At 37.5% G+C, this 23,540-nt stretch overlaps 1 protein-coding gene and 2 pseudogenes across 3 annotated transcripts; all 3 read right to left on the bottom strand.

Annotated features, from left to right (window-relative positions):
- Positions 1-1,331: 1,331 nt before the first annotated feature.
- Positions 1,332-2,191, bottom strand: LOC308350877 (olfactory receptor 51L1-like; annotated as a pseudogene). The gene has a single exon. The product of its transcript is annotated as an olfactory receptor 51L1-like (transcript).
- Positions 2,192-12,270: 10,079 nt separating this feature from the next.
- LOC308350876 (olfactory receptor 51A4-like) lies at positions 12,271-13,165 on the bottom strand (annotated as a pseudogene). Its single transcript has one exon. The product of its transcript is annotated as an olfactory receptor 51A4-like (transcript).
- Positions 13,166-19,680: 6,515 nt separating this feature from the next.
- LOC308350097 (olfactory receptor 51A4-like) lies at positions 19,681-20,622 on the bottom strand (the record flags this gene model as incomplete). Its single annotated transcript, XM_080815099.1, has 1 exon — positions 19,681-20,622. One exon carries the CDS (start codon positions 20,620-20,622, stop codon positions 19,681-19,683), a length of 942 nt encoding a protein of 313 aa, XP_080671225.1.
- Between the last annotated feature and the right edge of the window lie 2,918 nt (positions 20,623-23,540).

The following is a 23,540-nucleotide window of genomic DNA, read 5'->3' as shown; positions in this document are numbered from 1 at the left end:
TATGGTAATGGGGTCATTACTAAGGGTAAAACCCTTTCTCAAGGACACAGCCAAATATTCTGTTTATTACAAGGTTTCTCCACACTGCCTGTAAGCAAAGGAAGTCCTTTCAGTCATATATGAGACCTGAGATATGACTGGTCTCAGGTCTTATCTCTGCTCCCTCTGCTCCTTTCTGATGGTTCTTTCCTTGACCTCAGTAGTTTCTTCGCAGACATACACTGACCAGTACACAACTGAAGGCTTCTGAGGAATGTCCTGAGGTCACGTGTCTGTCTCTGCACACTTCTCCTTGTCTGGTGTTCTACCTTGTCATTCAGGGAGACCATCACACTCTGTTTGGGTTCTCTGCCCCTCTCTGTGACTTGATAAATTTCCAGTAAGTAAGTAAGATCAGGTCAGTCTTTGGGCTCATGTTATTTTTCCCTTCTCTTAGAGATCATTTTCTTTGCTTCCTTTTTATCCAATTTTTAGAAATGTTATTTTATAAACTTTCTGACTGTTATTTAGTTGTTGAAGGTGAGGGAATAAATCTGATCCCTGTTACTCCATCATGGCAATAAACAGAAAAGAATTGTTTGTCTTGTGTTTAATGTTTGCTTAATTGTTTTTGTCCAAGTTATAACCTGATTGTATGGGTGAACGCTCTCCAAAACCATCTACATTCCAGATTTAGTGACATCCTCTTGATCTCAGTGCAGTGAATGCACTCCTGCTTCAGTTGTCCCACTTACTATATGTTGACTTTGGGTGAGCAATCATGACCTCGGTGCTTATCTCAACACCGGCAGGTGATTATGATTTCTAATAGGTATACAAAGGAGTAAATGAAGAGGACGTGCAGATAAGTGGAAAAGGAAAAGGTTAAGAAGTCAGTTATAAGGATGGTATTTGACAGAGAGAAGACAGGGTTTGGCAAGGTCTTCAAAATTTCAGGACCACTACAGGACAAGCCTACTTTCTTGAAAAAATTTTTCCACAACATTCTGGCACTGGGCTCTTGTGTGTGGATCACAGATTACCAAAGATAACCTTATTTGGGTCTTTGAATTATTAAGAGATCTCAATTGTATTATTACTTTTGAAAACAATACAGTATGTCATTAAAAAGATTACTTTGTTATATTAAAATCCTCATAATGAATTATTCACATGATGTTCACATAATGCAGAGCCATCATCAGAGCAATGACAAAATTTCAAATTTACAAACAAGAAACTTAGAACCGAAAGAGACTCAAGGAATTCCCCCAAAAATCACCTATCTAGAAAGCTGCACCTTTAAGAATCTGATGGAGAAAATTTTCCTCCAGACCAATGCCATGTGTTTTCTAAAGACTCGGACTTTGCCTAAACATGTGGAAAATTCCAAGACGAATCTGCTTGGTCCTGACACTATATATGATGGGATTAAGTACTGGTGGAAGAAGCAGGTAAACGTCTGCCATGAGAATGTGGACTATGGGAGGCAGGTGTTTCCCAAAGCGATGGACCATGCATACCCCTATTAGAGGTACAAAGAAGATAAGCACCACACATACATGGGAAAAACAAGTGTTGAGTGCCTTTAGTCGCTCTTTACGAGATGCAGTGCCCAGTACAGCATGGAGAATTAGGACATAGGAGAGGAGGATGAAGACTGAGTCTGTGCCCAGTGTGATAATGACCACACACAACCCATAAATGTTGTTGACACTGGCATCAGAGCAGGATAATTTCAGAATATCCTGATGCAGGCAAAAGGGGTGGCTGAGGACATTAGCATGGCAATAATGATAGCACCTTAATAATATGGGGGTGGGCATCACGACTCCTGCACTTCGTAACAAGCAGTCCAAGCCAGTCTTACCAATCACATCATTGGTGAGGATGCTTGAGTAGTGCAGTGGACGACATATAGCCATGAATCGGTCAAGGGCCATGGCCAGCAGCACTGAAGACTCCAGGAATGTGAAGGTGTGGTTGAAGAAGAGCTGAGTGAAACAGGCTCCTACTTTGATTTCCTGGGCTTCTCACAGTAACACAGCCAATACCATGGGGCGTGTAGACATAGACATGCCCAGGTCAGATATTGCCAGGATGGATAGCAGATAGAAATGGGCTGGTGGAGTGAAGACTCATTCCAGATAACAGAGAGGATAGTGATGTTGCCTAGGAAGGCCCCCAGGTATGCAAGACAAAATGGAATTGGGAGCCATCAGGTCAGGAACAGCTTATAAAAATATGCAGTCTGGCCGCAACTGTATACAGGGACCTGTGATCTTTGCTAGAATGCTATCAGGTGTACATCACAGCCTTGAAAAATTTAATATACATGCAAAATAGAGAAGTAAAAGCCTGTAGCTAAATTATGTGCATTAATACAACAAAATATAAGTGAAAATAAGGACACTGCATTGATCTCCTTCAAATTAGCCTGTGGATCAATTCTCAATCTTATTTTCATTCTTTAGGGGTAGCCTTATATCCATAATCTCATTGTTAACGATATGTAACATTTTTATTTATTCACCGTTCTTTATTTCATACTGTTTTTCAGTTTAAAATTAGTTGTTCATGCCTATGAACACATGTCTCAGTTAAATCAAATGATTTAATTGATTAGTTCTTTTATTTACATATCAAATGAATTCCAATTTCTAGTTCTTTTATTTATTTTTCCAGGAACCTGAGTAGTCCTGCATATGTGGTTCCAAAGCACACAACAATAGACCTTCTTATGCATTTGTCTTTTATTTAATATCAGTAATTGTATGATTAAGTTTTAAGTCAGAACTTTTATCTCTCAACTTTATTTATCTTTCTCAATACTTGGTAATGATATTTTGTTACCCTTTTCTGTTTATGATCCAACTGACTTAGACAAATATATACCAATCCCCAAATGAATTTTTTTATTACTTTCAGATAAATTTGAATTGGTGTATACAAAATATAAATTATTTGATATTCCAAGACTTTACCCAGTCGAAATAGATAATCAGAGAGGAAATGCTGCTTTATGTTCATTATTTTGACTTCTGTATTATTTACCAATGTATGTTTATTTGTGTATGTAGTTGTTGATCTCACTGTATAAATATTATTATATTCTTTTTTCATTTTACATAATGTGGTATCTCTATATTTTTACTAATTTTCTAGGCCACTATTTTCACACCTACCATTATATTAATATCTTCATATAAATCAATTTTTTAAAAGATTTTATTTACTTATTTGACAGAGATCACAAGTAGGCAAAGAGGGAGGCAGGCAGGGGGTGGGGGAAGCAGGATCCCTGCAGAGCAGAGAGCCTAGTGCAGGGGCTCTATCCCAGGACCCTGATATCATGAACCGAGCCGAAGGCAGAGGCTTAACCCATTGAGCCACCCAGGTGCCTCCATGTAAATCAGTTTTTTATATCTTAAGGTTTTCCTCAGCATGGATTTTCAAAAAGGGGTATACTGAATCAAAAAATATAACAATATATACTGATACATAATATATACTGATATACATTGCCCAACACAAATTTAAAAATAATATTTAAAGTTAAACAATCATTTTGGATAATATGACACTGGTCCTTCTGTTAAGTATATATATACTTATATATACTTATATACTTATATACTTATATATATAAGTATACTTATATATACTTATATATATATACTTATATACTTATATATATACTTATATATATATATATATATACACATATCTCATCTTATTTACTTATGGTAGCGACCATATAAAAACAGAGTAACTAAAACTCAGGGATGTCTCGTAATTTGTCCGAGGTTATACAACCAGTAAGCAGAATAGCCAGGAATTCATGAGTCTTTCTACCATCAGCTCATGCCTAAATGATGTAAGAAATTCTCTCTGGCTATTAATAAATATTATTTCTAAGCCCCTTTTCCCTCAAAAAAAAAAAAAAAAAGCTCTTCTCATTTGTTTACCAGTTAGATCATTCTTTCACATAAATAATTATTTTCATTCTTCTGTGAATTATCTTCTTAAGCTTTTTATACATCAATTATATTTTTAACTAAATAACACAAAATTAATGGTTTAATTCAAAACAGTTAACCCATTTTAATAGTTTTTTATAATTTTCTTACTCTGGCCATTATGCTTCAGAAATCAATTTTAGGCAGTAAATTAAACTACTCTTTTCTTTCGCTTATCTGTTCCTTCAAACATGGGAAAGCATTCTGTTTTACAGAAGTTGATAAGTATTGGATAGTATCTTCTTTGATTTTTTTTATTTGATCTATAAAGTTTTTCCTTTCATTTGTCAAGATGCTGTATGTGTATGTGTGTGCAAGGACGATAATAGTATAAAGAACAGTATCATTAGATGTTTATAATTACTAAATTCTAACCTTCCTTATCATTTCCCAAATTATCTCTTCTTCAAAAATCTGCAGAAAATACCAGGATCTGACCCTTCTCCTCAACAATGCCTAAATCTCCAAACTCTTCAAATTCTGTCCCTGGTATTTGTCCAGACCAGGGTGAGATCTTCCCTGCAAAGAGTTTGAGTTTTCTTTTAAGTTTCAGCTGTTTGCACTTATGCACGTAGATTTCTTTCCTAGTAGAGGAAACTGAGTTTTTAATGCAAGGTTTGGAACACGGGGGTTCAAGTTTAACTTCCTTCTTTTCTAAGGTGTGCCTTGTCCCACGTAACAACTGAAAGGTTCAGAAGGAACAGGGAACCAGAGCCTCCAGGAAAAATATCAAGTTCCCAAGTCCAACAATTCCTGATCCATAGGTTTTCATCCTGTTCCCTAAGGGACTGACATGTTGTTGACTCTTCTGGATGTTCTTTTTCTTTTTTCTTTTTAAGATTTTTATTTATTTATTTGACAGACAGAGATCACAAGTAGGCAGAGAGGCAGACAGAGAGAGAGGAGGAAGCAGGTTTCCCGTGGAGCTGAGAGCCCTATGTGGGGCTCGATCCTAGGACCCTGGGATCATGACCTGAGCCGAAGGCAGAGGCTTTAACCCACTGAGCCACCCAGGCGCCCCTCTTCTGGATGTTCAACTCACCCATCTAATCTGAAATCTCCTCCTGGGACCCTGTATCACAGAAAGAGCTGCTCATTAGCCTCCCATGGTCTATCCTAACCAAACACAAACACCCCCCACCCCCACCCAAAGGGTTTTCTGTCATAATTACCAAACAGCAATTCTTTACTTCTTAGGGTCTGATGATATCAACTTTCAACATTCTTTTCTCCTTCTTCACTAGTAAAACCTTGTCCTGTCTACCTTGCCCTACTGTTTAATCTATGCACCTCTCTCATGCATCCCAGAAAATCTAAGTTTCCTCTGTGTCTACAGAGAAAGAACAGTTATTTCTACTCACTATGAGGAGTCTCTTTATGACTTTTTGGGCTAGTTTTTGAACTCATGTTTCACTCACTCCTGGAGGAGATGGAGAATGAAAGATGGACCTAAGTTCCATTAAGTAGTCTGTCTTCTCCCATGCTGGATTCTAGGAATACCTACCAATGTTCTAGGAGTACCTACTACCTACCTCAGGTAGGAATACCTACCGGAAGTCCCTACCTCTAGCACCATCCTTTCTCACTACTCTTGGGCCATGTCCATCAGTCCCCATCATGTTCTCTTTCTCAAGCTCTCTGTCCTTGTCTCTCTGTCTCGATTTCTGTGACTCTTCTAACTGGCCATTTGAGTCTCTGTCTCTTTACATCTCCTTGCCTCTGTAGTGTGTCTCTCAACTGATTTCTGGTTCCATCTCTCACTGATACTCACTTTCTCAATCCTGGGGTTTCTGTGCAATGTAATCAGCAATGATATATCAGTCATGACCTGAAACAGAACCTTACCATATTTTTTAGTAAGAATATTGAAGGATCCCCTTTAAATTCCTCCCTCCATCTGTAATCCCAGTCTGGTGATTCTCAAGACGTTGGAGGAGTAAGCAGAGCTGAGCTAATGTTTTTAATATTGTTGCAAAGTAAAATGCGCTCCAAATTCTCTCCTCATGATCAAAAACACCCCTTCCTTTTTTTTTTTTTTTTTCCTTATGAAGCTTACAAAGAACTTGTTTTATTCCAGGTACTGCTTTGTCACCTTGCAAATATTTATTTGTCAACCATACAAGGAAATTATTATTCTCATGTAACATATAAGGAAATTGAGGCATGCATCAATAAACTGGTTTGCCCAAAGTCATAGAAATAGGATATAGTGAAGTAGGGTTTCAGGACTTGTTAATAGGGCTCCAGACTCTGTGCTCTTTGTCACTACGGTATGCTCTGTCTCCAGTGTAGACAGACAAGGGGAGTCAGGCATGCCTTGCTAACAGACAAGAGTAAAGAAAGAGTTAAGGTCAGTGTTCCTGTTAAGTATAAGATTTTACAAAATCGGGTTCTCTCCAAGGGTGTGAAAGTCTTTCTGACCTTTTTTATCTCCATTTCTGCTTATTTTCATCTCCTTTTTCTGTACCCATATCTCCTGTGAATAAAACTCCTTTGTATATGTCTATGTATTTATTCCTGATTCCCTGACTCATATTTCACAGTCTTTGTCCTTTTTTCTCTCCTGTCGGGCCTTCACTATATTTTCACTTTTTTACCCATTTCTTTTTACTCCTGTCTGATTCCATCTCTTTGAAGTCCTTTCCTCTTTCCCGCAGATTTCAGTGTTTTGGGTATATCCATTGTTTTCCCATGATGTTCTCTCATTGCTTTGTCCCTTAATCATGCTCTTTTCTTTCTTCTGTTTTAGTGTTTTTCTCATTTTTGTTCCGCTTCTATATATTTCTCTACCTCCCTTGAGGGTTTCTCTACTCACAAAAGACGCTACCACTGAGTTTTCTTGCTCAGCATCACCCATCATCAGGGAAATACAAATCAAAACCACAATGAGATGTTACCTCACACCCGTCAGGATGGCGGAAATCGACAACACAGGAAACAACAGATGTTGGTAAGGATGCATAGAAAGGAGAATCTTCATGTTGGTGGGAATGCAAACTGGTGCAGCCACTCGAGAAAACAGTATGGAGGTTCCTCAAAAAGTTAAAAATGGAACTACCCTATAATCCAGCATTTGTACTACTAGGTATTTATTCAAATGATACAAAAGTAGTAATTCCAAGGGATATATATGCACCCCAGTGTTTATAATAACATTATTTACAATAGCAAATTATGGAAACAGCCCAATTTTCCATCAACAAGTGAATGGGTAAAGAAGAAGGGATATATATATATATATATATATATATATATATATATATCAGATATAAAAAAGAATGAAGTCTTGCCATTCTCAGTGACATGGGTGGAAGTAAAGAGTATTATGCTAAGTGAAATAAGTCGGAGAAACACAGATACCATATGATTCCACTCATATGTGGAATTTAAGAAATAAAACAAATGAGGCCACAATTGGGAATTTCAATGTCATAACATTGTGGAATACCTTTTCTGATACCTTTTCTGATATGGTAAGGGCATAATAATATTAGATGAAGAGGAAGTTTGCTTTCTAAACAAATCACTGAATTCTTTTAGGAAAGTAATGTGCATTTTTTTTCAATGTACAAAAAAGAGAGAAAATAGGGAGTTAATCACCTATGATAGTAATCTTAATGTGTTCTTACTGTAATCCTGGCCAGAGAGGGAAGTTAATTGCCAACCTTCTCTCTCTTCATGGTTAGCCAAACTCTTTATGGTCCGGCCATTGTATTTTTAATTTTCAGAATATAATGTTGTTTTATATCTCTTGCCTTTGCAAATGCTACCAGTACTCTATAGTATACTTTTTTCTTTTTATGTCTGTCTTTGCTTATGTCCTAAGACAGTCAACATCTTAGAAAACCTCTAGAACTCTCCCCTGCCTTCCACTGCAAGATGACAGATGGTTTGGTCTATAACCTCTTCAGGAAACTTGCAAGGTTATCCTACTAATTATGGTTCATTTGATCAACATCTCTTCCTCCAACCTCACCGCTTTCTTTGAGAGCAGAGGATATTTTATATTTATCTCATGGTCAATCAATCCTGTGATCCATTTGGTTCTTGTTCAACATTTGTTGGACAATCTATCTTTGTCACAAAGAGGCTAAAGAAATGTAGGACAGAAACAAAACAAATAAGAATAGTCACGGGCACAAATTCTGTGCTCCAAACATTGGCTTGCTATCAGGCTTGTATTCTACTTTTTTTTATATATATATATTTTATTTATTTATTTGACAGAGAGAGAGATCACAAGTAGGCAGAGAGGCAGGCAGAGAGGGGGTGGAGGAAAGGAGGCTCCCTGCTGAGCAGAGAGCCCGATGTGGGGCTCATCCCAGGACCCTGGGATCATGACCTGAGCTGAATGCAGAGGCTTAACCCACTGAGCCACCCAGGGGCCCCTAGGCTTGTATTCTTGAAGGAATAATCAATCTCAAGACAGTCAATGTTAGTTTACAACTGGAAAGCATGAGGAACATATTTAGAGATGTATATTTTACCATAACTAGTGCCTGACTATTGTTTTCTTCTGACAACAAAAAGGCAATTATATTGAAGAAAAGTATTCACTCTATAAACAAACCATTTATATTCCAAATTGTTAAAGGATAAGTATAAAATTAAACTGTTTTGCATTCACAACAAGACACAGTCATTAGAGAATTTATATTCTTCCACCAAGAGGCATCTAGCAATGTCACCTTACACTGCTTTGTTCTTTTTTCTTGCCTTCACTTTCCCTCATCCCTGTTGCAAGAGGCTTACAGATGCTTTCTGTGTATAACAGGTGCCGAGGTTTTCTATTGTTGCCACTCTTTCCTAAACATAGACTCTCACAATTCCGTTCTCCATGTTTCTCTTCCTTACACCTAACTTTCTGTATGTATCATTCCCTCTCTTGTATATTTTTCTCTTACTTGTAGACTCACAATTGATAAACTGCAATGTAATCATGGTATGTTTCTGAGCTGCTACTTCTGTGATCACATTTCTTGAGCTCCTGAGTTGCTTCCTCTGGGCTGAAGTTATTGCTCAGTTTGGTTTGTCCCTTTAGATTGCCCACAGTAGTTTAATGATAACTGAATCCACAGCAACAAAGCTTTGAAATAAAACAGGGAATAACAGGACACTTAGCAGAGGATACAGGGTAATTTCTGGATTCAGCTAATAATAAGGAAAATGTTCAAAAACTTATAAGAAGTTGATTAAGTAGTTATTACATGAAACTTGGAAGACACTCACCACTAACGTCAAACAGATGAATGAAAAAAGGATTTGTATATCCCACATCTTCTTTTTTCATATATATATATATATATATATATATATATATATAATCATAAGAAAGAATGAAATCTTGCCACTTACAACTATGTGGATGGAGCTAGAGAGGATTAAACTATGCAAAATAAGTCAGCCACAGAAAGAGAAATACCATATGATTTCACTCACATGTGAAATTTAAGAAAACAAAGAAGCATAGGGGAAAAGAGAGAGAGAAAAACCAGAAAACAAACTCTTAACACTAGAGAACAAACTGATGGTCACCAGAGGGGAGGTGGGAAATGGTTGAAACAGGTGATGGGTACTAAGGAAGGCACTGCTGTGATGAGCCCCAGGGGTGTACAGAATTGCCAGATCACTAAATTGTACACCTGAAACTAATATTACACTGTGTGTTCACTAACTAGATTTAAAATAAAAACTTTCAAAAGGGGGGGAGACCATATGTGTACGCAATTGTTACAAAATGCCTTTTTGCCAGGTGTCAGAGTTGCCTTCCTCAATCATTATTTGATCAGTCCGTCTTGCCTTAAGAAAACTCAGAAGTACCTTCCAATGTCCAATTCCTTGTCTGAACTTGCCCTCTCCCTAGTCAGGCTACACACATTTCCAGCCTCTTTCCCACCTCACTCCTCCACTTAAGTCCTTTGTTCTACCAGCTGGCTTATTAGCCTCTAAATATTTCATGTGTTTAGAGCTTCCTGCTGCATATTCTTTCTTCACAAGATGATCTGAAATGCAGGATTGCAGTGAACAATGGGCAGCAGTCACTTGTTTAGAGGATACATACTTTCAAATGATAGTGTAGATTCTTTTCTTTGAGTTAGGTGAACTTCAGACAGAATATGACAATTTTAACGTTACAAAATTTGAGCAACATCTATAATTCCTACAATTTGGAATGACATTTTGTTGTTTTGTTTTGTTTTAATCCTTCCTACCTAGTGAACCCAAATTAATCCTCGAATTCTCGGTCAGGGATTAACAGTACCTCAGGTCACAGTGGGGTCCCACTGGTGATAGTGCTGCTTGGCCTCCTCTCTCTGGCTGCATAGATCCCATGTCAGCGATAACATTTTGATAAGTACTGACAAACACTGAATGAATGAAAATTTATAACCTCATCTTGCAGGGCTGTGTCTTCAAATTAAATAAAATTTATGAAAAAAAAAAACCTTAAAAGATGATTTAAAAACTATGAGCTCATAGATACCATTTTTGTTAGAATCATAAGGTTGCTTTCTTGTTTATAAAGAGGGAAATGTAAAGCAAGGATTTAAATCTAACTAGAAGCATGCAGGGTTAGGACAGACTGTGGAGAAGACTGATAGCGGCCACCATTTTTTCTCTGATGCCCACCCAAAGCTCAGTAGACACACATACCCACGCCCAGAAACAACATATATTATCACATAAGGGGACAACTATGACAACAGCAAACCACATCTCTCAAAATCTAGGTCAATGTTCTTTTCTTGGAGTTTCTTGTTGTGACCTGCACCTATCAACAAGTTGATTCTCATGGTTGGCAGGATCGTGAATTTCCACCTGTGCATTCACATGTATTGCACTTTTTAGAAAGTTGGACTGCTGGCATTCATGCTAAGCACTGGGGAAGCACACAGACTCATAATACAGACCTGGCTTGCTTGAGTTGATTAAAAGGGACTGACAACTGTGACTGTTAGGGTCCGTGATCAAAGGAACGAGACCGACACAAAGCGAAAGTCAAGCAAAGCTTTATTTTGCTCCAAGCATTGAAAATCAAACTGACCAGTGGGGCCCTCTCTTACAAAGAGGCTATGACGACCAGGACACCGACCTGACGACTTTCGCTTATCCAACTTCTGCTTATCCGACACTTCCCCTCCGTGGCAAGGCCACTCCCCGGCGACGCTCATGACGCTCCCGACTACCACGATGCTCCCGACAATGCTGCTCCCTACAACCCCGATGCTATCACTACTCCTCCCCTGCCTCACAGACTAACCTTTATAGAGGTGGTTGAGCCTGGCCCACACACAGGTGGCCAATGAGATTGCAACACACAGGGAAAACTGCACAGTCATGCTCGGTCAGCAATATGGGTGGCCAATTGAATTCCAACTCACCATAGCAAATATATGTGCACCCCACTGACTGGATGTCTCCATCCCGCCTGGCCCGCCCCCATATCCGGGGCCTGCAAGCAAGTACCTCTGGGAGGGCCAGGGTCAACCCAAGCCCACAATGAAATGGCTCCCTCTGGCCAACCAGGCCCTTACAGTGACTATCAGGAAACTTACCAGCAAGTGGGTAAGCACATCATTTTACCACATGTCACAATAAAGAGAAACTAGAGGTGGCACACAGTTATTAGAGTTGTGCTGATGTATAAACACACTGATATATGCTGACTCACACAATCTAGCCCTCCTTGATGTTTTCCCAGTGGCCCAGAAACCTCTGGAGAGTCCAGCTTAACTGGATGTACTCAGAAGAAAAAGAAAATTCCCCACAGGTGAACCTTCAGAAGGGACCAGAGACCATGAGAGTGTCAGAAGTAGTCATTTGTGGAGAACACTCTGAAGCCTCCTCTGCTCCTTCTGGTACAATTATGCTCACCCCACCCATGATCCGAGAGCCCAAGTGAATAATAGAGCAGTTTCAGATTATGTAACTAAGCCTTTCTGTGTCTGCCTCCTCCACTAGATTTACTTCCTGAAAGTTATAGGGTTTTTCTTCAAGTTGAGAACATTTTGAAATTTTAATTGTCATTGAGCTTCTTCAAGATCAAGGGGTTTTAAATGAAGATACAGATAGAGTTCACTATGGGGTTTTATAAAAATGCAGATGTCTAGGTCCTATTCAAGACTCACTGAATCTCTTTACTTGATGTTCTTGGTGTATTTTTGATATTTGCTTGTTGCATTGTATATATTGTTTCTTGTGACTACTGTGAATCGAGGTACTTTCCTCAGAAAAAATTCTATTTATCAATTTTTATCCAAAAATATAATATCTACTGTCCTTGAAAATCTGCTTTATCATTATTTTTAGAGATGATTATCAAGAACTTCATTTCTTGTAATGACTTAATTACATTGAAGAGAGGTGAGACATGTCTGACAAAGCAATGGATAATGGCCAGGTTGATGATGGGCAGATAGAAGATGATCACTGCACAGATGTGTGAAACACAAGTATTGAGGGCCTTGAGTTGCTCCTTTTGGGATGCAATTACCAGCACAGTCTTGAGGATCAGAATGTAAGACACAGTAATGAGCATAAAGTCTACCATAAGGCAGAGTACTCCAAAAAAAACCATAGAAGACATCAATTTGGTTGTCAGAGAAGGCCAACTACATGACATCCTGGTGGAGACAGTAGGAATGGGATAACTGGCTTTTTCTACAAACTTCTCAGAGAGAAGGGTAAGGAAAGAACCATGAGGATATGCCTGAAAAATAATGCCATTCCTATTTTTGCAACTCTGACAGGAGTCAGGATGGAACTGTATCTCAGAGGGCTGTGGGTGGTTAGGAAGTGGTTAAATGATATGATCAGGAGCACCGAGGACTCAACTACTGTGAATCCATGGGTAAAGAATTCCTGGGCAATGCAGGCATTGGAAGAAATTTCAGGAACATAGAAGATCCTCCCCATGGTGGGTAGAGAAGAGAAGGACAAGGCCATGTCAGACATGGCCAACATGGGCCATATTGGAAGTAGTACGTGGGCTCATGCAAGGAGGGCTCTGTCATGATAACAAGAAGGATGCTGCAGTTTCCCAAAATAGCAAAAAGATATATGCTTCATATGGGGATAGAGATCCAGATGTGTGCATATTCCAGCCCTAGCATCCCAACCAGGAAGAAGGTGGTGATTTCAACATATGCTATGTTGGTAATGGACATGATACATTTAGAGGGCTCTACAATGAGAGAGATAGATGCTGAGTTAGTAAAATATGAGGATCTGGGGTGCCTGGATGGTTCAGTGGGTTAAGCCTCTGCCTTCGGCTCGGGTCATGATCCCAGGGTCCTGGGATCGAGCCCCGCATCGGGCTCTCTGCTCAGCAGGGAGCCTGCTTCCCCCCTCTCTCTCTTCATGCCTCTCTGCCTACTTGTGATCTTTCTGTCAAATAAATAAATAAAATCTTTAAAAAAAAAAATATGAGGATCTGAAAATATCACAGAAAAACAGCAGTTTTTGAAGAGCTTCTTTCAGCTCTTTTGACAGAACAAAGCATTTATGTGGCTGCCATACAGTGAAAAATACATGCCACTTTGAACTAGAATTTTCAGAGATCCTAGCTTATAAAAATTACTGCTGGCCATATTTTCCCTATAAAGAAACTGGATCTTTATTTTGCATTCAGATATAGGTCTGAATTCAATTTTTTTGTAGTGTTTTAATAACCAGTCATCAATCCCATCCCTTTTTTTTTTAATTTGTCAAGTTTTTGTTTAAATTCTAGTTAGTTAACTTATAGTGTAATAGTAGGTTTGGCAGCAAAATTGAGTGATTCATTGTTTACATACAACACCTGACACTCATCACAACCAGTTTCCTTGAGTCGTCTACTATTTTGTTTTCATGTCCTAGATCTAATATTGGGTAGAATATATGATTCCCGAAGTGACACTTATTAAAGGCAAAGGCATTTCATACTCTTTTTCTTCCTAACCCTTCCCACAAATGTATGTAGCCTTCTCAAAATTATACTCTCCTTAATTCTATTTCTTGCCATCTGAAAATTGGTTATTTAAACCTTCTTTAAAAATTATTACTATTTCAAATCATGTATATATTTGTCAGGGAAATCCTTGCAGAGATTACTGACAGATTATACCTCATTTCTTTTGGTCTGGAATTTGTGGAACACTTGTGTAGTGTTGCCAGAAGAATAATAACCTGGCGTGGTCAATATTGCAATTTAGGAGAATTTGAATACTATTGAGGCGGATCCTCCAAAAGATAAACAGTCTTTTTAACTAGTCTCTGAAAGGAAAATTCTTTCAAGAGGCTTCTTCCTGCTCTCTATGAAGTTCCTGTTGATTGCCAAAAAATTAAAAATAAAATACAAATTTTTAAAAATTAAAATATAAGTGAAAGCTAAAAAGAAGGATATCTGGATACTCACCAGAGAGTAGATATTTTGGAGAGCATCTTTGAGAGTAACTGAAGGCTTTCAGTATAAAATCTCAGAAGTCATTGAATTTGACTACCAGAAAGTCTCCTCCTCATATAGGAGGGCTTGCCTCTTTTCATTTCCCCAGGCACCAGCTCTAGGGGCATTGAACTCTCTGGGGATTGCAACCAGGCTGCATCTGTTCTGAAAATAAGCATATAAACACACACAGATGCAGGAAATCCAGAGAAAGTTAATACCAAGGACATGTAATAAGCACCTAGACCATGAATTAGGAGCTGTTTTCATTAGCAAGAGGACCTTAGTAACCAGGTATGGAAGAAACATGGTAGTGGTAAATGCTGAGCAAAATCCCTGAGACTTCTGTTTGATATTTGGCTCAGATATTCCTCTGCCCATCAGAGTCAAAGCAGAGATGCTGGGAGTTGAGTTTGTGTCTTTAAAGAAGTGATGCAAGACAAACACCCTATAATGTATATTTTAGCCTAGACTTCACTCAAGTTGGATTCACCCTTCCAGATACTCCTGGACATCACTAACTAAATATCCTTGTAAACCAATATATCCAAATTAGACTTCACTTTCTCCTTTCCTAAATCTGCCTCTTCTTAGGGACTCATCATAAAAACACACTTTGATGTTCAATATTTCACAAACCAAAAATCTGAGCCCTTTAATCTCTTCTTTCCCACCCTTCATCCTTTTTTTCCCCCACTTACTTGTTTTATTTCTTAAATTCCACATGTAAGTGAAACCAAATGGTATTTGTCTTCCTCTGACTTATTTTGCTTAGCATCATACTCTCTAGATCCACTCATGTCATTGCAAATGGCAAGATTTCATTCATTTTTATGGCTGAGTAATATTTCATTGTATGAATATACCACATGTTCCTTATTCACTCATCAATGGACAAGAGTAAGTTAGTTTTATCTTTTTGAAGATCCCACTTTTTTTTTAAAGATGTTATTTATTTTTGAGAGAGAGAGAGAACACAAGCGGTGGGGAGGGCCAGAGGGAGAAGCAGTTATCAGGCTGAGCAGGGAGCCTGATATGGGACTCTCAATCCCAGGACCCTGGGTCATGATCTGAGCCGAAGGCAGTCACTTAACTGACAGAGCCACTCAGGTGCCCAAGAATAAGTTGGTTTTAAAAAGCCAGCCAGCAATACACAAAACTGAGATCCTACACACTTGAAAAAATAATTTGTATTAATATAAAATACCATTTATGTCAGTCAAGGTGTTCAATCAGTAAAATCAAATATGTAAAAATAAATACAATAACTATGTTTGTTTGTTTATTTATTTATTTATTTGACAGACAGAGATCACAAGCAGGCAGAGAGAGAGGAGGAAGCAGGCTCCCTGCCAAGCAGAGAGCCTGGTGCAGGGCTGGATCTCAGTATCCTGGGATCATGACCTGAGCCGAAGGCAGAGGCTTTAACCCACTGAGCCACCCAGGTGCCCCAATACAATAACTATTTTAAGATAGCTACACCGATAAATTCAAAACCTTGCACAAAATTTCAAGAAGATCTACTTAAGTAGAGAGATCAGACTCATTAGTTAGAAAATTGTGTCGCTAACAATTCTTCACAAAGTAACATTGGCTCAGCAAAATCCTAATCAAATCCTAGTAGGTTTTATTGTAGAAATTGACAAGGCGATTGTAAACTTTGTGTGGAAATGCAAAAGACCTAGACTATGCAAGATAACAAAAACATTGTTGGATCTCACTAACTCTAAAGCTACATTTATTTAGGGGTGTGGTATTGACACAATGTTGGAGGAATTCATCAGGAGGCTGTGACTGTCAACTGACCCATTAGCTGGGCCTGGATAATTGGAGGGTCCTCACCCCTCACCCAATCTTCAGAATGTACATTCTGTGCACCATTCCCACAGTGGGAGCCCTGAAATGTTCAAGGACATAGCCTCGAGAAAGCACGGTGTTATTGAGACCATCTGGATGGTGTACATGACTGAACCCCACTAAAGCCTCTATATAAACTTTTTAAGATTCTGGAGGCAGGTGTGGACATTTACTCGTTTTAGGACTTCCCAAGACAAGCCTCATATATGTTTCCATGCTTACTAAACCTGCCACCTACAAATGTGGAGGGTTCTGCTTCTTTCTTTGGTCTCTGCTTGCCCTCCCTGTATGGGGGCCCTTTTCAGATTTTACCTGAGAAATTCCTGAGGTTGCAAACCAACACACAAGAAGGAACAGAATGACAATGAAAAAATTCAAAAGGGAAAAATCTTTTCAATAAATGAAGCAATTCCTATATAAAAATAAATGAATGAATAGTGAGATTTATCATAAATTAATTTCAGCTAGATCATAGACCTAAGCATTAAACATAAAAGGAAAAAATGTAGAAGAAAAATTATTTAAAAAATTCATGACCTTGGAATAATTGAGGTTCTAAAAAGATTAGCCCTGAAGTAATAATAATCACTTATAATTAAGAAAAGGGAAGAACTTCTGGTCACTGAACAACACTTTTAAGAAGACCAAAAGACAGACCATTCATGAGGAATAAATAAAGATTACACATATCTGACAATAAATAAAGATCACACATGCCTGACAAAGGATGTATAAAGAACTCCTAAAAATTAGTAAGTAATGTAAAAAAAAAAGTGTACTTGAATTCTCACATTTTAATTTGCATTTAGGAAAATAAAAATTAATATCATAATGAGATACCATAACATAAATACTACAGCTGCCACAAGAAAACACATCTCTAAGATTATCTATAGGAATTTTATTTATAACAGTTAAAATTCAGAAACAACTCCAATATCCATCAATAAGATAATAGGTTAAATATAATTTTGTATTCTGATTTAATTGGTCTGTGATATTACATTATTATCCAGACTTTAAAAAGCTCCCAAGTGATTCTAGTGCCTTGCCAAGATTGAAAGGAAGACTTCCGTTGGCTCTTACATAGGTGCTGTCAGTTAAGATGATATATATCAGCATACTTGTCTGTCTTCTTAAAGGTAGCATTCCAAAGATGACTTACCATTTCCATGATGAATTGCATTCTCTAAGTACACTAATTCCTAATTCTTGTATAAAAGTATAATGGATGTATTTTCTAAGAACTCCCAATCAAACTCTTAAAGGCCTCTATTTGAGTTCATTTCTTATGTATCCTTCAATAATTTTTTTATTGAATCATGTTTTTTATATTTTTTCTCAATAATGTCATTCTGCTCTTTGGCAGGTCTAGTAGACAGCTACTGGTTTTATTTTGTTTTCCTTTACTTAATTTGTTTTGTTCTATTTTTTCCAAATAGCATTTCTCCAACCTCCCTAGGAAAAGAAATATCTTCCTTTGTGTATTCCAGTCACTGTAATTTAGTAGTGCCATGACCCAGTTTTGCCAATCACAATGAGTTCATATCCAAAGGTATTATGACCAGTTCTGGTTTAAGACGTCAAGTAATTCATATTTTTTAGCCTTTTCCTTAAGTCTCTAAGCAAAGTTCACGTTGAAAGTCCACTCTCTTTTATTAATAGAGATGTAAGAAGTGTCCCCACTACCTATCCCTCCAACCTGTGACCATTTATTCAACATGTAGGGGGCTTCGTTCAAAATAGTGATTGAAGCAAAGTAGAAAGGTGAAGAGAACAAGAGTTGGTGATGCTAACAGTGACTTCTAGAATTTAAGAATGATGAAGCTCCCCAGGTTCCTGCGACTTCTGTTTCCTATCTGTGAGTCATTGCAATGTCTTACCTAAGAACGTTGTGTTGCTTAGGATACTATAATGTAGCGCCATCTCTAGCATGGAGTGTTTATCTTACTAATACAGGCCTTTTAATTTTCAGGGTTTAGTATGGATTAAATAGTCATGCTTATCAGAAGTGAGACTAAATTCAGTTAGATAATTTTTAGTGAGGGCCTGACTAGATCTTATCTACATATATGAGATTACTCCACTTATTTTAGGATTGCTGACTATATTTATGCTTTATTTGTGCTTGCTTTTAGTTTAATTTTTTTTCTTTTTTCTTTGAGACTTTTTATTTATTCATTTGACAGAGAGAGATCACAAATAGTCAGAGAGGCAGGCAGAGAGAGAGGAGGAAGCAGGATCCCTACTGAGCAGAGAGCCTGATGTGGGGCTCGATCCCAGGACCCTGAGATCATGACCTGAGCCGAAGGCAGAGGCTTAACCCACTGAGCCACCCAGGTGCCCCACTTTTAGTTTAATTTCTATCCAAGTAATTAGTTTGTAGAAGTGAACTTTATATTAATGGAGATTTTCAGACATACTTTAATGGGTTCTTTGGTTTTCTTATCATGCATTATATTTGTGTCTTCACAATGTGCTAGGCTTTCTATGCTTTCAACAAACATATGATAAACAATTCATATGTTCCAGGTACTTTGTTAGACAGTGAGCACAAAGATAGAAATTTAAACATTCTACTTCAATCACATACACATGGATGGAGGATGTAGACAATTAAGAAATAATACTACTGCTTAGGTATGTAACTGGCAAAAAGAGAGTACTATACAAACTTCTAAGGAGAAGCTCACCCAATATGTATATTAAAGGAGGAGGTTTATCAAATATATTGCAGAGAACTTAAAATATAAATCAATGACATATTGCTCATCTGCTACTGTATTTACATTTAGTACATGTTTCACAGTACTTGAGACAGGAGCATTTTTATGATTTATTTGAATTACTGTAGAAACATACACACAAACATACATATATCAGTCCCCAACACACAAACATACATACATACACAAAAACACACAAATATACATACAAATGCACACAAACTAGGGGATGTTTAGGGGATGCTGATGCTGTGTGTGTGTGATTAATCTTTCAATTCACTTCAGTTAGAGCTGATCATGCCTGAGTTAGAGTTATGTTTGCTTTGTTCCCAAATAGACATACTAATTTTCTTTTTTTTTGAGTAATAAATTGAAAGAATTTATTTAATCAAATTAACATGGTACTTCTGTAGCTATTGTTGACATAGTCATATAGCTAGTTGTGTAGAGAGGTAAAAGGAATAAAGGAGGCAGAAAATGTAGTGGTCAACGTATTATAACCCCAAGACATGTTGGATATTGTTGCTGCTAAATGAAATCAATACTATGAAACTTGATGAGCCTGCTGAGTATATGAAATATATGTATTTTTGTCAATCTCTATTCCTTCACTTTCATTACATTTGCTCAAACATTGCCAAGCGAGCTGGGCATTCATTGCAGCTCAAATTTCTCATCAACCTTGTCTTTCACATAATTTCATGAGAATCAGATTTCTAATCTGCTGACTCTTCACAGAGTACACAATAGGATTCAGTAGAGGGGGAACCAGAAGGAAAGTATCAGCTATGATGACCCTAACAACTGGAGAAATATTTTTGGCAAAGCGGTGAATAATAGCCAAGGTGATGATTGGCACATAGAAGATCAGCACAGCAGAAATATGGGAAATGCAAGTGTTGAGGACCTTGACGCGGCCCCTGTGTGAGGCAATGCCCAGAACAATTTTCAAGATCAACAGGTAAGACACAGAAATGCATACCAGGTCTAACATAGCTGTTAGAGCTACAAGCAGTCCATAGATGACATTTACCCTATTGTCCGAACAGGCCAGCTTCATGACATCTTGGTGGAGGCAATAGGAGTGGGATAAAAGGTTTTTCCTACAGAATTTCAGTCTCTTTAGAAGAAAGGGGAAGGGGAAAACCAGTAAGATACTTTTTATGGCAAATACAAGGACAATTTTAAAGACTCTGACACTGGTCAGGATGGAGGTGTATCTGAGAGGACTGTAGATGGCTATCAAGCGATCGATGGACATGACGAAAAGTACTGATGACTCCATAGCTGAGAATCCATGAATGAAGAACTCTTGGGCAAAGCAGACATCAGGAGAAATTCCAGTGGCATTGAACAAGAAGATTCTCAGCATGGTTGGAAGGGAGGAGATGGACAACCCCAGGTCAGAAAAGGCCAGCATGGAGAGAAAATAATACATAGGCTCATGCAGAGAGGTCTCTGTTTTTATGAAAAAGAGGATGGTGCAGTTCCCCAGGATGGCAAGGAGGTACATGAAGCAAATGGGGATGGAGACCCAAATGTGAGCATGCTCCATCCCTGGGATCCCAATGAGGAAGAAGGTAGAGATTTCCCCTTCAGAGGTGTTAAAGATTGACATTGCAGGAAAGTGAGATGAGGATGTGTGTCTCAGAAGAGTCTTCTTGCAATGGCAAAAAGTAGTTTGCTTAAACGCGTATTTGCGTAGCCATTTGGGTCAATGGAAATCTTGTAATTCTACCTATTCTTCAATAATTCTTAGGATGAAAATGAAACATTTTGTAAAGTATAGATAGGAATAATATCATAACACATGTAAGTAAGATACAGGAACATGAATATATACCTATCCCTCATATATTCATCAGTAGATGGATATAAATATTCAAAATGTTTCTCCTAGACTCAGCACATAAGAAGGAAACAAAATTTATCAGCCTCTATTTCCTACAGCGTATTTTGTTAGGATAATGACACTCAATGAATTTGGAAATTATATGCATTAACATAGGTTCAAATCAAGAACATCACACTATGGATACACGTGCAGTTATTTGACATTTAACCTTTAAGAAACTGTATTGTTTTAAAAAATGGTGGTAGGACAATTGCATTTTCACAAGCAAAAGAATGAATTTAAACACTACCTCGCACTATATACAAATTATGAGATAATATATATAATATATATTATATAATATATATATTATATGTTATATAATATATATAATATATATTATATATAAAATATATATAGCTTATATATATAATATAAATATATAATATATATTTATATATTATAAATATATACAAATATGAGACTTAAATACAAAAGCTATAATAATAAACCCATTTGAAGAAAACAAAGAAGTTAATCTTTGTGAATTTTGGTTAGGAAACGTTTTTGTATGGCACAAAAAGTATAAACAAAAAAAATACATAAATTGGACTTGATCATACTTTTTCTTAAGTTTGTGATTCAAAGTACACCATTGAGAAAGTCAACAGACAACCCACAGAATAAGAGAATATATTAGCAAATCCTATATCTAAATGTGCATCTAGAATTTAGGAAGAATCTTTATAACTCAAAAATGCAGACGTAAGTGATCTTCTACATCATTCGTCATTGGGAAAATGCAAGTCAAAACCACAACAAGATAGCATCCCACACCTTTAGGCTGGCCAAAATCTAAAAAATAATAATAATGTGTTCTGGCAAGGGTTTGGAGAAGTTTTACCTTTCTACATTGCTGATGGGATTGTAAAATGGTATGCCAACTTTGAAAAAGGGATTGGAAAGTTACGGTAGAACCACAGTTAATATTTTAGATTTGCTGATTATTTTTACCATTTAGGAGCTGAACATAATGCTTTCCATAATGAGACCACAAACTGGAAGTTTAAGATCCACACTGATTGTAAAATTCACCCTATGATATGATAAGGGTGTAAGAATTTTAGATTAAGAGAAATGTTGCTAAGAAATAATTTAGTTTTTTTCTATGCAGTGAACAAAAAAGAGAAAATGCAGGACAAAACATTTCTAATAGTGATCACAGGCTGGAGAAGGATATTAATTACCAGTCTCCTGACTTTCTATGACTAACTCTCTTCTTCACGTCCCAGTCAACTTCTTTCAATTTCCAGAATGCTGTGCTGTTTCAAGTATTTTGCTTTTATGTATCATAAAAACACTCTTCTTTTCCTTTCCTGCCTTTGTCCAAATCCTTAATTAGATATCATGTCCTTTAGAATCCTTTCCTGGAACATTTCTTCACCTTACTTCCAAAATACTGTGGACTCTGAGAAACAAACCGAGGGTTTGGGAGGGGTGAGGGGTGGGGGGCTGGGTGAGCCTGGTGGTGGGTATTACAGAGGGCACGTATTGCATGGAGCACTGGGTGTGGTGCATAAACAATGAATTTTGGAACACTGAAAAAATTTAATTTAATTTAAAAAAACAAAATAGAATGTGCTTTTCTTTATGACCTTTTGCGAGTTTATGAGTATTTATTTGACATTTATTTCACATCTGTTCCTCCCACTTCACTGATCTGTTTGTGGTCAGGGTATATTTCATGTTTATCTTGATGTTCCTTGATGCTTTCACCCATTTGATTCTCAATAAATATTTGTTGGGTAAATATAAAGGATCGTTTTAAACTAGAGGCTAAAGGAATGAAGGACTGAAGTGGAATATGTAAGGATAACTGCTATGCATGGGTGCCTGCCTCATGCCAGCACCCACCCCATACTGCAAACCTTGGCTTGCCATCCAACCTGTATTTCTGTGGGAATCTTGGAGAGTCAATTTTAGTTACAAGTGGAAAAACATGAGGACTAAAAGAGAACATTGAAGTAAGAGAGATACATTTTAATATAACTGGTGCCTGGCTACCACTTTGTGCTGGCAAGAAAGCAGTATTATTGAAGATAACTTGCTGACATTATGTAAAGAAGCTGTAAATATTCCAAAGTGTTAAAAGGTACATTGCAAATAAACATAAATTTAACATATAAGATTTACTTTTATACCAATTCCTGATCACTAGAGAACTGATGCTTGCCCATAAAGTGATACATAGGTCAATTGTTTATTATGCTATCTTGTTCTTTTCTCTTCCTCTCTTGTCTTCACATATGTTGCCAAAGTCTTGTAGATTTCTTTTGTATATAATCAGTATCAACTAGTTTGTAATGTTGTCTCTCTTTTCTATATCTTTGTTCCTTCATTCTTGCTTTTATCTTTTCTCCATTCCTCTTTTTTTTTTTTTTAAGATCTTATTTATGTGTTGGGGGGGGTAGGAGCAAGGGTAGGGGAGGAAGAATCTTAAACAGCACAGAGCCCCACATAGAGCTCAATCCCAGGACCCTGTAATCATGATCTGAGCCGAACCAAACCAAGAGTCAGATGCTCAACAATGGAGGGGCCCAGGCACCCATGCATTCCTCTTCTTTAGCACATATTAGTGTGTGTGTGTGTGTGTGTGTGTGTGTGTGTGTGTGTGTGTGTACACCTATCTCCTGTACCCTTTT

This window comes from Martes martes (assembly GCF_963455335.1).
Source record: "Martes martes genome assembly, chromosome: 10".
Classification (NCBI taxonomy): Eukaryota; Metazoa; Chordata; class Mammalia; order Carnivora; family Mustelidae; genus Martes; species Martes martes.
The sequence above is the reverse complement of the archived record's forward strand: the minus strand, read 5'-3'. Positions and strand labels throughout refer to the sequence as shown.